The sequence below is a fragment of the Buteo buteo genome, chromosome 2 (genome assembly GCF_964188355.1).
Source record: "Buteo buteo chromosome 2, bButBut1.hap1.1, whole genome shotgun sequence".
NCBI classification, from domain to species: domain Eukaryota; kingdom Metazoa; phylum Chordata; class Aves; order Accipitriformes; family Accipitridae; genus Buteo; species Buteo buteo.
In genome coordinates, this window is record NC_134172.1 from 76,207,196 (window position 1) to 76,223,519 (window position 16,324).

The 16,324-nt window shown below is 38.3% G+C and overlaps 1 protein-coding gene across 4 annotated transcripts in view; it reads left to right on the forward strand.

The window, feature by feature from the left end:
* Positions 1-16,324, forward strand: part of LOC142026966 (proteasomal ubiquitin receptor ADRM1) — a 48,695-nt gene that overhangs the window by 20,041 nt on the left and 12,330 nt on the right. For 3 of the 4 annotated variants that reach the window (XM_075020510.1, XM_075020493.1, XM_075020502.1), the window contains 11 exons: positions 3,148-3,295; positions 3,536-3,611; positions 4,950-5,084; positions 6,166-6,263; positions 6,981-7,163; positions 10,085-10,192; positions 11,495-11,584; positions 12,232-12,355; positions 14,279-14,407; positions 15,147-15,270; positions 15,950-16,040. In XM_075020510.1, the coding sequence (XP_074876611.1) occupies positions 3,148-3,295; positions 3,536-3,611; positions 4,950-5,084; positions 6,166-6,263; positions 6,981-7,163; positions 10,085-10,192; positions 11,495-11,584; positions 12,232-12,355; positions 14,279-14,407; positions 15,147-15,270; positions 15,950-16,040 (1,306 nt within the window). The remainder of the gene's footprint in view (positions 1-3,147; positions 3,296-3,535; positions 3,612-4,949; positions 5,085-6,165; positions 6,264-6,980; positions 7,164-10,084; positions 10,193-11,494; positions 11,585-12,231; positions 12,356-14,278; positions 14,408-15,146; positions 15,271-15,949; positions 16,041-16,324) is intronic. The other variant, XM_075020523.1, reaches the window with a different exon arrangement.

Genomic DNA, 16,324 nt, shown 5'->3' on the forward strand with positions numbered 1-16,324 from the left:
CCTTTCCATCTCCTTGTACTGTAAGAGGTTCCAAAAAAAAAGCTAAGATGTGATTAGAAATGCCGTTTTTAAATTATAAATATTTTGTTGTGGGTTGACTGAAGATAGGCATGTGGTTTTTTAAGACAGGTGTTTCAGGGTAGTCTTCATTTTAATGACCTGAATATGTATATGACTATCATACTTTCCAATTTAGTACTAAGACTGCTAAGGTGTGGTTATTGCTGTATAATTGCATGCTTGTGACATCAAAACGTAGGAGATGGTTTAATACATGACATCACCCATTACACCTGCTGTTTACCAAATAAGATCATATCAGTAATGCTTCCTTGTGCAGTTTTGGATGTTATTGTCATGGTCTTGATCCCTGAAAGAAGTGCAGCTTTTTGTTTCTGAATGTGTGTCTTGCATGAATTACTCTAATAAAGTAAGAACACCCTGTTGGAGGTGTTAATAAGAAGAAAAGTTGAAGTACTACTTATGATAGATACTCTCTCTTTTTAAAAAGTTAATGACAGAGGGTCATAACACTTTAATTAAAATTGAAATAATCTTTGTCAAAACTGATTACTCCGTTAGAGTGCTTACATGCTTTGTAATATTTCAGAATCTTTCTGTACCTACAGCTGGACTTTGAGATAGGCTGTAGCTGAGCATGGTGGTAACTGTCAGCACATAGACAAGTGGTTGCCCAGGTTGTGATAGCTGGAATGAAAGGAATACAAAAATGATGCTAGTGTATTCCTTAAAACTGTGGCAAGAATTGTATGCCAGCAAATACACGTTTTCATGTTGCTTTTGGATTCTGACTCTAAAACTGGAAGCTGGAAACTAAAGTTGTCTTGTGGTTCTTGATGAAGAATTGACCCTTGTGGCACTAAGAAAGGGCTTCATGCTCTTTGAATTACTTTCAACAAAAATACTCCTTTATGGATGGTTGCACTCAGAGTTGCGGTCAACGGCTTGATGTCCAAGTGGAAAGCAGTGATGAGTGGCATTCCTCAGGGAACTATTGGGACTGGCACTGTTTAGCATCTTTGCCAGTGACATGGACAGTGGGACTGAGTGCACCCTCAGCAAATTTGCCAACGACACCAAGCTGTGTGGTGCGGTCGACACGCTGGAGGGAAGGGATGCCATCCAGAGGGACCTTGTCAGGCTTGAGAGGTGGGCCTGTGCGAACCTCGTGAAGTTCAACAAGGCCAAGTGCAAGGTCCTGCACATGGGTCGGGGCAATCCCAGGCACAAATACAGGCTGGGCAATGAGTGGATTGAGAGCAGCCCTGAGGAGAAGGACTTGGGGCTGTTGGTTGACGAGAAGCTCAACATGATCCGGCAATGTGCGCCTGTAGCCCAGAAAGCCAACCGTATCCTGGGCTGCATCAAGAGAGGCATGACCAGCAGGTGGAGGGAGGTGATTCTCCCCCCTCTACTCTGCTTTTGTGAGACCCCACCTGCAGTACTGCGTTCAGTGCTGGGCCCCCCCCCCCCCCCATAAGGACATGGACCTGTTGGAGCGAGTCCAGAGGAGGCACACCAGGATGATCAGAGGGCTGGAGCACCTCTCCTGTGAAGGCAGGCTGAGAGAGTTGGGGTTGTTCAGCCTGGAGAAGAGAAGGCTCCGGGGAGACCTTCCAGCAGCCTGCCAGTACCTAAAGGGGGCTGCAGGAAAGCTGGAGAGGGACTTTTTACAAGGGCGTGTAGAGATAGGGCAAGGGGTAATGGCTTTAAACTGAAAGAGGGTGGATTTAGATTAGATGTAAGGAAGAAATTCTTCACTGCCAGGATGGTGAGACCCTGGAACAGGTTGCCCAGAGAGGCTGTGGCTGCCCCATCCCTGGAATTGTTCCAGGCCAGGCTGGATGGGGCTTTGAGCAACCTGGTCTAGTGGAAGGTGTCCCTGCTTATCGCAGGGTGCTTGGACTAGATGCCCTTTAAAGGTGCCTTCCAACCCAAACTATTCTATGATTCTATTACACTGAATGATCAGCAATGCTTTCTATTGTGATACTTACTGTGACAGTTGTGAAGAGGGATTGTGTTAATGCAGTGTTTTAGGGTGCTCAGTATTGATGCTGCAACCGATCCTTATGTGTTGTTAACAGTTGTTTTGTTTCTGCAGTCAGTCTGTGTAGCAGCATTGACAAGAGGCCTGTTGCTGGTGATAGTGACCAAGTGTGTGTGTGTGTGTGTATATGCATAAAATGTTTTTTACAATTTTCTTATTTAAAGGTATATGCAAAAATGAAATTGTTGTTATTCTAAGTGTGTGTGGAAGTAGTGTGACTTTAAAAAAATAAAATCATTAGACTAAAATGTTGGATTTTAGGTTTAGTCCAACTTGTACTTAGGGCACCTTGATTACAGAAGCTTGTGTTCCTGTAGATTCCTGTTGGTTTAACTTTTTTTTTATGGTTAAAGCTGTTCAAAGCATGTTGTTATTGGGGGCACTGGCATTTAGTTACAACAGTGTTTCCGGTAGCTATCTACCCAAGTGGATGGAATTGGGTCATAGGAAATGGAACCAACTGTTGTAGGTCATGTTTTGGGTTGCTTGTAGGCTCAGGGAATGATTCATCTTGGTGTCCACAAGTTCTTGCTGTAACCATTAGGGGAATTTTATATGGTTTGCACACATGGATGGCAAAAAAGTTAGATATCTGACATTTCTGTTGCTCTAGTAGTCTGGATGTTTGCAGCTGGATTGTGAAATGGCCCTTTTGTCTTTTTTTTTTTTTGCTCCTTGCCTGTTAGCAGTTTAAGTAGGCTAAGTTAAATTTTTTTTAAGGTCTTTGAGGAAAACTACATAACTGAACAAAATTATTGTAATCATATTGCAGCTCTGAAGAAGAGACAATACAGCTAATCTAATCAGGAGCTACTGAAGAACTTGTAAGATTCTAAAATGGTTTTCTATTCAGCAGTGTGAAAAATTAGTTGAGAATGCTTGATTCTAATGCAGTACTTGGCTCTAAATACTCTTGGAAATCAGGTCACTTAATAAAGGGTTTTCACTCTGATATTCTTTAAAATAAAATAACCTGGCATAAGTATACTTATGCTGTGAGAGTTACAAAATGTGAGTGCCACTCTGTGGCATAATAAGGTTCCTAAGAAAACTATTGCCTTATGGTTTTTATACAGGCTTTGATTCTGACAATTCTTCAGGAGACTTTTCAGAAGCAAATCATAAAGTTGCAGAAATGCTTGATCTAGATCCACACCAAAGCAATAGGACTGGAAAGCATAATGGAGAGTCAGAGATTCAAGAAAATGGAATTAAGAGACACAGGTAAACACAAAGTACTGCACAGTAAATGAGAAGTAAGTACGTTCTGGCTCATTATCTTTTGGGGCATTACTCTTCTCATTGGAAGAGGCTAATTCTCTGGAACTGAAAAGACTTGTCTGCTTCCTATGTCAACTCAAGGTTAATGCTTTGCTTCCTTTATAAATTACTTCAATACCTACAAATGAAAATGTCTTGTTGTTTAAGGGGCTGATAATGACAGTTGTTTTTTTCCAATTACAGGACATCATTACCTGCCCCAATGTTTTCTAGAAGTGATTTTAGTGTGTGGAGCATATTAAAAAAATGCATTGGACTGGTAAGTTTCCCTCCTGCATAATTCAAGCAGTTTGTGCCAAAAAAATTGCTTTCATCTGATTGAAGGGATAGAAAAGTTTGGGATCTGTTAGAATTCCTTGGAGAGCCCAGTGTAGGCTTATGGTATTAACGGTGTGATGTCATTGGGTCCTAGATTTGTTCTTGGACTCAGAGACACGGACCTTTGCATTGCTCTGTGTTGTTAAAGGACCCCAATGCTTGCATCGTTATTGGCCATCACTGCACTTTTCTTTTAATCCTTTAAGAATTCAGTTACATGTTTGATTACTTCATTCTTACTAGGAATGCAAATGATATTCTACACTGGAGGACCTTGCTGCCATAGCCTCTTTTTAGAAGCATTAAGTAATTACATTGATGTCCAGTCTAGGTCTGCCAGTACAGTCTTTTGTGAATGCAATAGACAAGTCAGTGAGCACTTCTGCTGGTTTAACTTATGTCATCTAGGAGACACAGCTGTACTGTCAAAACTCCTTTTGTTAGGATGAGTGACCTATCTACTAGAATGCTTTGCTTGGACCAAATCAATTTAAGTCAATTAGGGGTAATGTTTTTTGGTTTTTTTTCCCTTACTGCCTGTGACAATGCAAGGAAAATGTTTCATTAACTTCATCTGGTGGCATTCTCCTTTCCACTAAGTTTTAAGCAGTCAAATGATGCTGTAGTGCTCAGTCATGAGTGCCACTTTTTAATTATCCAAGCAAATTTGGCTGTTTATAGTAAAAGACCTGGGGAATTGAAAATCTCTGTGTGAACTTCATGTCTGTCTTGGATCCACATGCGAAATGAGAAACATTCTGATGCAAATAACAGGTTGCTTGAATAAAGCCACTAAAATTTGTTAGAGCAATTCAAATCCTGTTCTTTATGTAACTGTTCCTTTCAAAAAATAATTTGTGGTTACTGCAGTAAAATAGTTAGATTTTACGCAAATAGGTATGTGAGGATTTCAAAGGAATGCGTGGTTCTTAAAGATCAGTAATGAGCTGGTTGGCACATTATTGCTGCTATCTATGGAAATCTTAACCACTTCCGTTTTATGTAGACCACAGAAGAGAAGGTAACTTTTTCTTGAATTTACAAGGTTAGCTGGATCAATTTTTGAAGTTGTTTATTCTTTCAGATTGCTAGTAGGCTTCTGTAGTGCTTCTAGCCCCTTTTAGCTGTAGCACTTAGAGGTCTACTATAGGATTGTCAAATGTCTTTTGAAGAATGCTGGAAATAAACTAACCCACAACTTATTTTCAAAATTCTTGTTGTTGTCAGTTGTTAACTTAGTGTTGTGTCGAAGAAATTAACTTATCCTTTTGTTACCTAGGAGCTGTCTAAGATTACGATGCCTATTGTCTTCAATGAGCCACTGAGTTTTCTTCAACGGATAACAGAATATATGGAACATATATACCTCATTAATAAGGCTTGTAGTCATGCAGACCCCCTGGAAAGAATGCAAGTAAGTAACAGCTACCACCTTCTGGTTAGTTCGGAAGATGTTTTCCTCTCCTAGAGTCTTTCATTTGAAGACAATTTCTCACTTGACTGTATTTCTTTCTCTGGGGCTATCATAAGAATGCTCATATTTGTCTGTCTAGACAAGTTTCTTGTTTCATAGTGGCTGTATTAGATATTTGTGACACTTTCACACTTGATGTTGTGCACAGAGTTTGAGCCAAAAGTCTAGTGCTGAAGAGTACCACAACTGATGATGCCCAAGGACCTCAATCCTTTCCAGGACTGCTTTAACTATGACTCTTTTTGTGGTTTTATGCGTTGTGAAGGTGAAATCTTGGCTTTAAGTCACCCTAAATTGATTTGTTGAGTGGCTCCATGATTTTTAAGTTACTGGATGAAAAATTGTTGTGACGGAGACAAGCTTTACCATTCTTCTCCAAAACTGGTTGTTGTTGGGAATAGAATATAGTACCTGGCTGGTCTCACAACAAGGACCTGAATATGGTGAAACCAGGCCTGTGTATATTAGGTTATACTGGTATTGCTCATAGCTCTGTGTTTACTTAAGTGAAACTGGAATGTATGTCTTGTATTCTGTGTTTGTGTAGTACATACCCCTACTTATCAGCCTGCAGAAGCTTCTAAGTGTCATTTGTACCTGCTGGTATGATTCAAGAAATGTCATCTGTGTTAGAGATAATGCTTGCCTGACACTAAGAAAAGCAAGACTCTCTTCCCAATGAGCTTAGAGTGGGGGACAGTCAAAATAGGGGAAAAGTAGATTTTAAAAAACAGGTTGAACTCTTAGAGGTATGTGGAGAAACATGGGGCAGAGTGTAACCTGACAAAATTTACGACAGAAAATAATTCCTTTTGGAAATGAGATTCTTATTAACTGCTTGTATTTCCCCACTTCTATATCGCTTATCCCATGGCTTACAAATGTTTTGGCCTTAAGCAATATATAGCGCTTTCTTTCTGGAAGAATAATGAAGTACTGTAATGTGCAACAAATACAATATATTAAACTTAGAGTTTTAATGTATTGTTCTCATAACAATGTGTTCTTAATTTGCTTATAGGCTGTGGCTGCTTTTGCAGTTTCTGCTGTAGCCTCTCAGTGGGAGAGAACTGGCAAACCATTTAACCCGCTGTTAGGAGAAACCTATGAATTAACCAGGTAATAATTACTTTACCTTGGGAGATGGAGCTATTTGTGTTCTTGAGTTAGCAGACTCTCATACTAGTTTAGTTGTTTATTCAGCAAAATAAATAAAAATCTACTAAAATATATTTTTGAGTATAGCTAAAATTCTTTTCCCCAAACTATCTCAAAATCTTTGAGAAGTTGTTATAAAAGCCAATAATTTTATTTCTAGGTTTAGGCAGAGTATTCTTTGAGTTATTCAGAGAAAAATTCATCCTTGTTCTTCCACCAAAGACATTTCCTGACCAGACACAACTAATTTAAATAGTGTTTTGCTGGTCATGTCAGATAGAGTAGTTAGTCTGAAGGACTTCCAGCTTGCTTAAATAAATGGGTGATATGTCTGCAGTGGAGAAAAGAATTTTCAGTCAGACCTTCTGCTGCTGCCCAAAGAGTTTCAGCATTTTCACAAGTTATTTCAGTGAATCATCTTCTGATGCCTTTCTGGGTACAAAGTCTTTTAGGTGTTTGAATGTGGGTTGATTTGGGGTATAAAGAGAAAGTGTTCAGAGTACAAATTCTTTCATTTCATAAATTGTAAATGTGTCATGGGACTAGAAAAGGAAAAGTCTCACCTTCAGTTTAATCTAAAAATCCTTCAAAATTTTTTAAAGTATCAAGTAACTCTTTTCTTTTGTAATGTTAAAAAAAAAGTATTTACTGTTTAATGCTCTTTTTTGTTGTTGCTAGGGAGGATTTAGGATTTAGGTTTATATCTGAGCAAGTCAGCCACCACCCACCTATTAGTGCATTTTATTCTGAAGGCCTCAATAAGGACTTTATTTTTCATGGATCAATCTATCCCAAACTAAAATTCTGGGGAAAGAGTATAGAAGCAGAGCCTCGAGGAACAATTACTTTGGAGCTTCTGAAGTGAGTATGAGAAGTAAATACCTTTTTTATGTTGATCTCCTTAACATTTACTTGAATAAAAAGATAGGTGATAATCATTCTATTGGCTCTTCATAGGTGATTATCTATAAACCTCTTGCTGAAGAGATTGTAAGAGTTTATTTACAAGTTATTTTCACTGCTTAATTCAGGGCTCTGTTTTTTTTTTAAGTTATGCCATGCTTGCATGACCCAGTCTTTCCATGATGAAAATTAATGTTTCTTAAAAATTGAGTGCTCCTGAAAGCTTGTTTTGTGAAGGCATGTAAAATTTAAATAGATAAAATTATATTGCCAGGCTATTCAAGCTCATCTTGCTTTTAAATATTGTTGTTGGTTTTGATTGTTTGTGCACATATGTTTGTGTGGAAAGAACTGCATCTTCAGAATAGCTGTTCTATGTGGTAAGGGAACGTGAGAAACTTGTCAGGATTGCCTTGTCACCTGTTTAACACTTCCTGTGTATGATCACCTTCCTGTTAAAATCAAGAATGCCTCTCCAGATTACTCTGAGGCTTGTCTCTAATTGCGTATGTCTCTTGTAAATTATGTGACTTTCCATAAGTTGTTTTGTGCCCTGGTGGCACAAAGACTCTTGAGCTTTCCCAAGTAGGACACAAGGATGCACTAGATAATAGTTGCAGAAAAATTATTCTGCAATTGAACACTGAAAGGTGCTTTTATAAAAGCTTTCCTCAGGCCTAACTCTGGGGTTGTTTTGAAATGTTGTCTTATGAACTTTCTAGACATTTGGTTTCAATAAAGAGTCAACTTGCCTGCCATATCAAGCATTGACTTTCCCTGTAGTTTCTTTTGAAAGTATAGTTTAATTTTCAAGCTGCTGGCATCTAATCTTCCAAAGCTTATAAAAGTATGAACTGGTCTTGGATATAAATGGTGATGGAAATAGAGGAAATTTCTTCTGAATGTAGAAGGAACTATGAATGTTAGTGTAGAATGCAGACATGACAAAAATAAAGTTCGTTGCTTGAGAGAGAGCCTTTATTTGGAAGACTATTAAAATTCTTGCTCTGCCTAATCAAATTACAGGCACAGATTTACACTGGAATATCAATGATTAAAGCATTTATTTTAAATAATTGCTTCAAGTCAGCAGCAGAAGTTGAAATACAATTTTGAGCCTCTCAGTGTTGTGATTCATACTATTGTGTTGGTTTGAGTAGTCGTGAGAACTGCTCAGGGCCTGAGTGAACAACTGTTTAGGAAGCAAAATTGCAAGTAAATGTTACGTACTGCACTTATGTTAACCATGACTTAGTTTTCAAAACATACATCAGAAAACACACTTCTTCCTCACTTCTCCAGCACAAGTAAGTGTTTCAATTTATCAGCACTGGCCATGAGTGTCTTGTGTTTTGTTTTATGCTATACAGCTTTTGGTGTCAAGTAGTTCATGAATAAAAATGTGTGCTAAGGCTGGTGGGATGGATTTGGGGGGGTTCTGGTATTTTTTCCCCACTGAAAGAGTAGTCATTGTTCTAAAGTATGCTTGAAGACAAGTCACTGTGGAAAATAGTCAGACTTCAATGATCTGTTTTTTCTCTGTACTGGAAAATGACAGACCGGTTGGAAACATTAAATAAGGGTGTTCTCTCCATACTTGCTGGAAGTAGAAGTTCAAGGCATTTGTTACAAAGAGGACACTGCTTGTTTTTGTAATTTTTTTGTATTAAAATAGAGTTTGCAAGCTTTCTTAAGATGGATTGATAGCCAGCTGGGTAACTTCAGCATTTCCTTTACCAGCATGGAAAGATGAGTGAGAATAGATGGCTTTGACTCTGCTGAGCTAGTGATAATAGGAAACTTGTTGTTTAACATTTTGATCACTTTTAGAATAATGTCTTTCAAGGATTTAGAATCTGCTAACTCATCTTTGTAAAGTTTTTCACAAAACATTAAAACCAAAATTAAACTAAGTGGAAATTTCTTCACTTCTAGGACTTATCCTTCTTCCCAGTAAATCTTTGGGAAAAAGATGGAGTTGAGTAGTAAATTGGACTTTTACATGTCATGTTTATGAACCTTGAATATAGTGTTATCATGTCCTACTGGTGTTAAACAACCAGCCAAAAGAACCCTAAAAACACCACCCCCACCCCCACCCCCCCCCAAATTGCCTTCAGTGACACTGAAGCAGGCCTCATACACCAATGTGGAAACTTGTGGCGTGATTGTGGAAACCACTTATGCAGTTTGCTGGCTCGTGTCACTCTCTTCAGATTCAAAAGCCTTTACCACTCAGTGTTTGTACAATGAAAAATTGTTTAAGTGGGTTAGTCTGACCAGCCCTTGAGGAGGAGTGTCTTCATGTCTGACCTTTGTCAGAACTGGTAGTGACTAACCTCTCTGCTAGAAGACTCAAATATTTACATTCAGTGTTTTTTCTATCACAAAAAGGTACTCTCTAGATTATGATAGAGGTTTACAAGAGTGAGCTTTAGGAAGAAGTTTACAGTGCTGCCACGGTAGTTGAATAGAAGATGCTGTCACACATGAGTTTGTCAGCCTGGTTCTCCAGCAAGTATTATGTTTTATCACATAGAACTTTAAAAGTGCAAACAAAAAAGATTAATTCCTGGCCTGCTGTTTATGTTGGGCTGGAATTTGTAATCAAAAGCACAGCAACTGTAAAACTCACTATTTCAGCTCTGTGAGAAGGAAGAAGAATAAAGGCGGTATCACTGTATTAACTTGCACTAATGTTTAGATGCAGCACATTGTTGGCTTATAAAGAAAAGTCTGTTTCTTTTCTGTTTTGAAGTTAACTGCTGGCTATTCATAGGAGTGCTAAATATTGTGCCCTGCCGTGAACAGAATTGAAAACAGGCTTACATTCCATCTCAAACTCAAGAAAATTATTTCTTTCTCTATTTTCTTTACAGACATAATGAAGCTTACACATGGACAAATCCAACCTGTTGTGTACATAATGTAATTATTGGTAAACTGTGGTTAGAACAATATGGAACGGTAGAAATTGTAAATCACAGGTAATGCTAATCATGAAACTGAGGGTTGGCTTATAGGGACTGGTGCATGGTCACTTTTGTTACAAAGCAGAGAGTTTTGATTTTTGTCAAATTACATAGGAAGCTTTGTTTTGTAGGTCCAAAGTCTTGTCTCTTTCTTTTTTTTTTTTCCCTTCTGACAAATGCAAACTATTTGTTGGACTGAGCTTAGTATCATAGTAATATTAATGAAAAGGCACAGGGCTAGATGGCTTATGGGATACAAAGATTTTACATTTGTGAGTTACTTGTTCAAATTCAGCCCTATTGACAGAGAACAGAAATTAAATTTAACTCCAGAACCATTAAGTGGAATAATCGTTGGAGGCTTGCAGTGGACCTCTGTCATGTTGATTGTGATTTAGCCCTCTTTAGTTTTGAAAATAGAGAATGTCTTAAATTAAGGGTACAGCACAGAAGAATGACTGTAGAGTAGGAAAACGTGAACTTCGAGCATGTCAATTGCTCTGCCAACTGCCTATATAAAAGCTTTTTACCTTATATAAAATGAATTACCTCTTGTAATGATGAGGGAGAGAATTTTGTGAAAACTGTATTACTTCTGCACATGTTTCTCTGTCAATAAATGGGAGCTTTAATCCAGCAGGGCTGCTGTTTTGGTACTTGTCATAGCATCAAATCTACAATCCTGTCTCCTATATTGGCACAGAAGACCCAGAATGGTGTCTGTATGCTTTGTGCTTGACATAGAAACTTGGCCTGATGCCTCACAGGGAGAGATGATTTACATCTACATCTCAGTGCAAGTGAAATACAGTGCTGGTTTATGTTTGTAAAATGTTTAGTTCAGAATTTTTGATATGCAATTTAGCGGTAACGTTTGCATGCACTTAACTAGATTTTCCTGCGTAGGTTGTTTGTAAAAGTTATTTCTCATTGCATTTAGCTGTAAATAGGTATTAATCTGAAATGCAGTGTGTTAATAGTGTGGGTTAAGTAGTATGCAAGACTGCATTCCATTTTATTCCTAATACTTTTGATAAATTTTAGAAATACATGAAACTCAGAAGTATGGTCATGTTTTCAGTGGTCTTTCATGTGCACTTTGATTTCTTTTTTGTCCTTTTTGTGGAATTTTGAAATGTGTGCCTTTTTTAATGTCCTGGTCAGGTAATAAACCATAGTTAAAGAAAAATAACGATATAAATAACTACCCTCCAGCTAACCGTAACTGTATGAAAAAAAGCTAAATAAGGTAAAAAAGTAAACTTACTAATGATTTAGGGGCTTGCTTCTTTAATCATATACTTATTTCCTATACAGTACTGGAGATAAATGTGTCCTTAATTTTAAACCGTGTGGACTGTTTGGGAAAGAGCTTCACAGAGTGGAGGGATACATTCAGGACAAAAAGTAAGTGATAAAAGCCTCTTGGCCTCTCTATTTCTGAGCACTGTGGCATTTCTTTAGTGCTGGCATAGTGACCACAACTGATGTGACTGCAAAGTTGCTGGCAATGCAGATTGTAACCCATTTCTCTTCTCTGTGTCAGTGTTAAACCCCTTCATTCTGGGATGATCATTTCAAGCATTATTAGAAAAACTCTCCAGTCTAGTCTTTGGAAATAAAGGTATCCAGGGAAAATGCAGAGTAGTCACAACCGATTTCACTGTTGTACACTCACAAGTCCAGTCTTCAGTTTACAAAACCAGAAATATGGTAATTAGGAATTTTTAATCAAACCCAAACCTGTTTTGTGACTCTGAATCTCTGTATTGTAAACTATTGGCTTTATTGGACCCACACTCATTTTAACAGTGGCAAAAGCATGTGACTAAGTCATGAGGATGTGTTCTGCAGGACTGAATGCCAGAAAGACTGGAATAAACTGAAACCTTTTATTTGCATTATCAAATATCTGACTTCTAAGAAGTATGCAAAGAAACATAAAATACAACAAAGTAGGAAGCTGGGTATTTAATATAGACCAGAATCTGCATGACTTCGCTTAGAAGTCTTTATAAGAAGCAAAAACTAAGTCTCCTCTGCTTTCTCTGTAGCAGAAAGAAGCTGTGCGTGATCTATGGCAAGTGGACAGAATGCTTATGGTGCACTGATCCCACTACGTATGAGACTTACAAAAAGAATGAAAAGAGAGGTGGTGAGCAGAAGAAATTGAAGCCGGTAAGGTTAAGGATTCTTTAGGGAGAAAAGATACTGGAATATGAGAAATTAAAGGAAAACATCTTTACAGAAATGGTCAGGTGGTAGTGAATGGAGGGTTAAAACAATCTGTCTTTTGGTGGGGGTCAGAGATGGGCAGTGTTAGTCCCATGAAAAGGCATTGCACTTTTAACTTGTGTAGACTTCTTTGTGAGCTGCTGGTATTGGAGAGAGCTCATAGAAATGGCTTTTGCTAGAGATTTGTTAGAGAAGGCATCAAATATCGACCCCCAAGCTGATGATGTCCATTCCTTGAATGAGGAAAGTGGCTCTACTGCGAACTCCAGATGTAAAAATATTAGGATTTGGGATTAAAAAAAAAAGTAATTACATGTTTTGAAGTTGGTTATGCTTTTTGGTGATGCAGCCTTTCAGAATTTATGATGTAGATAGCCTTGACAGCAAAGGGATCTGGAAACATGCAGGGTTTTTTCGTCACATGTAAACAGTGTCAGGTGAGTTACCGCCAAAGCCTCAGTGTTATATGGAAAATGCAAAATGTTGTAAGGTGAAGCAGAGGATTGTTGGGTTTCCTGATATCAACAGGGTCTTGCAGACCCTTGCTGCTCATTGAAAATGAAAATGATAAGTTAAACAGAAGCTAATCGCTCTTAGCGTTAAGAGGCTCAAACTTTTTTTTTAAAAAGTATTCACATTAGTAGAATCTAGAGCAGCAACAGGCCTTGCTTTTGCCTCTGGATTCTGTCATGTTACAGGCTTATATTTTGACTTTTTTTTTTTTTAAAATAATAAGGTTCTGTTCGTCTTATGAAAAGCAACTCTCTCTCTCCTTCCTGTTGAATCTATATTTAGATGGGGAACTGTCTTAACAGTAAACCAGATGTTGACATGGAAAGTAGTCTAAAAGAGTGTTTAAATAATGCATACTCAAACCAAGTGATTGAAATTAGACTCTTAACCATATGGAGCTCTTTTCTAGTGTATAAAACAGGCCCTGTTTAACTTAATAGGGTATTTTTGAGTAAAATAAATGAGCCATGTCAGAGGGGGCAGAAAGAAAATAGAAGAGGAGTGGGAGTGAGGGGAGGGAGGAAAACTGTGTTACTATCACTCTAGGATGTTTCTGCCTCAAATTTCCCTTCCGGTTGTTGTGGTTTTAAATAGTTTCTCATGGTAAAACCCTCTGAAATTCCACCATGTCGCTGTCTGTGTCCAACAACAGTCAAATGCTCTCAGATTCTGAGAGCAGCCTCTTGAAGAATACTGCATTTGATTATATATATGCATTATAGCAGTGCATCTGGTAACAAAGGAACTTGGAAGGAAAGACACCGTATTTACAAACTTCAGTACACAGTCTTCGCAGTGAGAAAATTGGCAGTGATAATAGTTATTAGGATCTAGATCATAGGAATTCAGACTGAAACAAGGGCATATTTGTTTTTTTAATTGCACATCCAAATCTTTTGCAAAAGATGAAGCAATATCCAAAAGAAGGCATGCCCTATTTATGTTTCTCAGGCCATCATGGGAATTGGTTTAAATTGCAGTCTTGGCTCATTTCAACCTGAAGAAGTAATAGTCATGTTAGGTGAAATAAAGCTATGGCACGGGATAGAAGGGAGGCTAGAGAAAAGATTTCTCAAAGACATTAATTTACTATTATTAATGTTTTTTTTTAAACAGACATTCAAGTTGTACATGGGTGGTGGGAGACTGTTCAGAGATATCAGCAGCAAGACACGATAAAAATGAGAGGAACAGTATACAGAGTGAGGAAAAGCGAATGAGGGGTGAGGCAGAAGTACAGGAGAGTGTTTAGTATCTCAAATTTGAACAAATTCTTCAACAGTCACTGTAGAACTCTAGATGAAACAGTCCAATTTCCCTTTGTTCCTCTGCCAAATATTATCTCTGTTTCAGAGTGAAGATGTTATTAAATCTGAAAATGATGAGGCTGATGATATGCCAGAGGTTCAAGACACAGTGCAGTTCATACCAGGCAGTAAATTGCTTTGGAGAATAAATTGTAGGCCACCAAACTCGTCACAGGTAACTGTTTCGATCAGTCTGTGTATTACTATCACTAGTGGCTTACCCAAGGGAACATGAGTAATGTTCAAGGGAAACCTTGTTGAAGCATCTGTCCTTAGCATGTGTATTGACAGGCTCTGGCAGTTCTTGCTGCAGCAGTAAAAGTATACTGCAGCAAGATCTCTGCTTCGTTCCTGTGCTGAAAGCATCACTGCTGTGTTGAAGCTGGTAGAAAGAATGTGTGCTCTGACTGCAGCTGCTTCAGTGTGAGTCTGGCGTCTTAGGTTAAGCTGCCTGTGAGATCTTTGCACTTAGAGTGGCTAAAATACAGATATACTTTCCCTTCTGACCCTGCTGTTAGGAGGCAGCCTTCCAAAAAATGCAGTAACTGGGAAGCTGGATATGAACTTCAGTAGTTTCAACAAAACTTTTTGGTCTTTTAGACGTGGGGGTTTTTTTTCATAAAAATCATGATGTTAAATATCAGATATAGAGGAAAATCTGTCTTGATACTCTGAAGCAAAGACTGCTTAAGAAATGAAAGGTGGGACTTCCATCCCCTTCTGCCCTTCTTTGTCACTCCCCTCCAACAAAAAAACTGGTTTTGTATGAACCTGACCTTGCTTTCAGGGTAGCCAGTGGGAGAAGGTTTGACTTGGTAATTTCTCTTGGAAGTTCCGTTGTATCCATTCAGTACAGGGAACCCAGTGCCACTTTGCCAAAATAACTTGTATGTTATCTTTAATTTGCTTTTAAGATGTACAATTTCACCAGTTTTGCTGTGAGTCTCAATGAGCTAGAAAAGGGCATGGAAGCAATATTAGCTCCCACTGACTGTCGGCTACGTCCAGATATCAGAAATATGGAAAACGGAAACATGGGTATGTGTTTGCTGGAGGAAATACTTTCACATTCAGAAGTTTTGAGAGGGGGTGACTGAAGGGAGGTTGGTTGATACAGAAACACGGTCTTCAGTTTCTCGTTCCCAGAGCAGCCTTAACTCTTTTTCATCCTGTGTTAATGAACATGCTTTTGAACAATGTATGATGTTTGTTTTCCCCCAGAAAAGTCTAGGAGAGCAAATGTGTCTGAGGTGGATCCCAAGACCGCTATCCTATGTTACGGTGTATTTGCATGTTTGTTAACCTGGGGGGAACTGGCAGACATGCTCTCTTGCTCTGGAGTTTGTCTGGAAAGACATGTGGTGAACAGACATGCTCTGTTGCTCTGGTGTTTGTCAGGAAAAAACACATGGCCAAACAGTGAAAAAATCACTCTCTCTATTACGCCTAATGTAAGTTCTTTCCTGCTGTCTTGGTGCAGTGTTTCTGATAGATAAAACACCAAAATTTCAGTTTTGACTCTGTGTTTGTAGTAGCAACTTTTCTGAAATGACAGGGTTTTGTTGCCTGAGATTTTCATTGTTCAGTGGGATTGTGTACAGCAAATGCTTTCTCTTGCTTAAATGAACTATATTTCATTTCTCTGCAGTCTTTTCTGTTTTCTGCATTTTTGTCTCTATTTTGCTAAGTAACCAATTTCTCTTGAAATGTTTATTAGATGTGGCTAGCAAAGAAAAAGAGAGACTAGAAGAGAAACAAAGAGCTGCTCGCAAGGAGCGTGCAAAAGATGAAGTGGAGTGGCACACACGGTAAGGGGCAAGGAAGCTGGGCATTTGTTTCATGCTTGGAATGGTTTGGTATACTGCTTGAAATGTTTTTATTCAAGACAGCATTTGATTTTGTGTTTGATTTCCTGCATGACAGTACAATTTGTAGTGTCACTTAAAGCATTTGCTGGGTCAACAAGTAATGTAGCTGGAAGCCAAAATTGCTGATTACTTTGTCCCAGAGAAATTATCTAATAATAAATGCTGAAACCTGTCGTAATTAACCACTGTGGTAATGCTGGATTTTTTTGGTTTTCTTTTTTTAA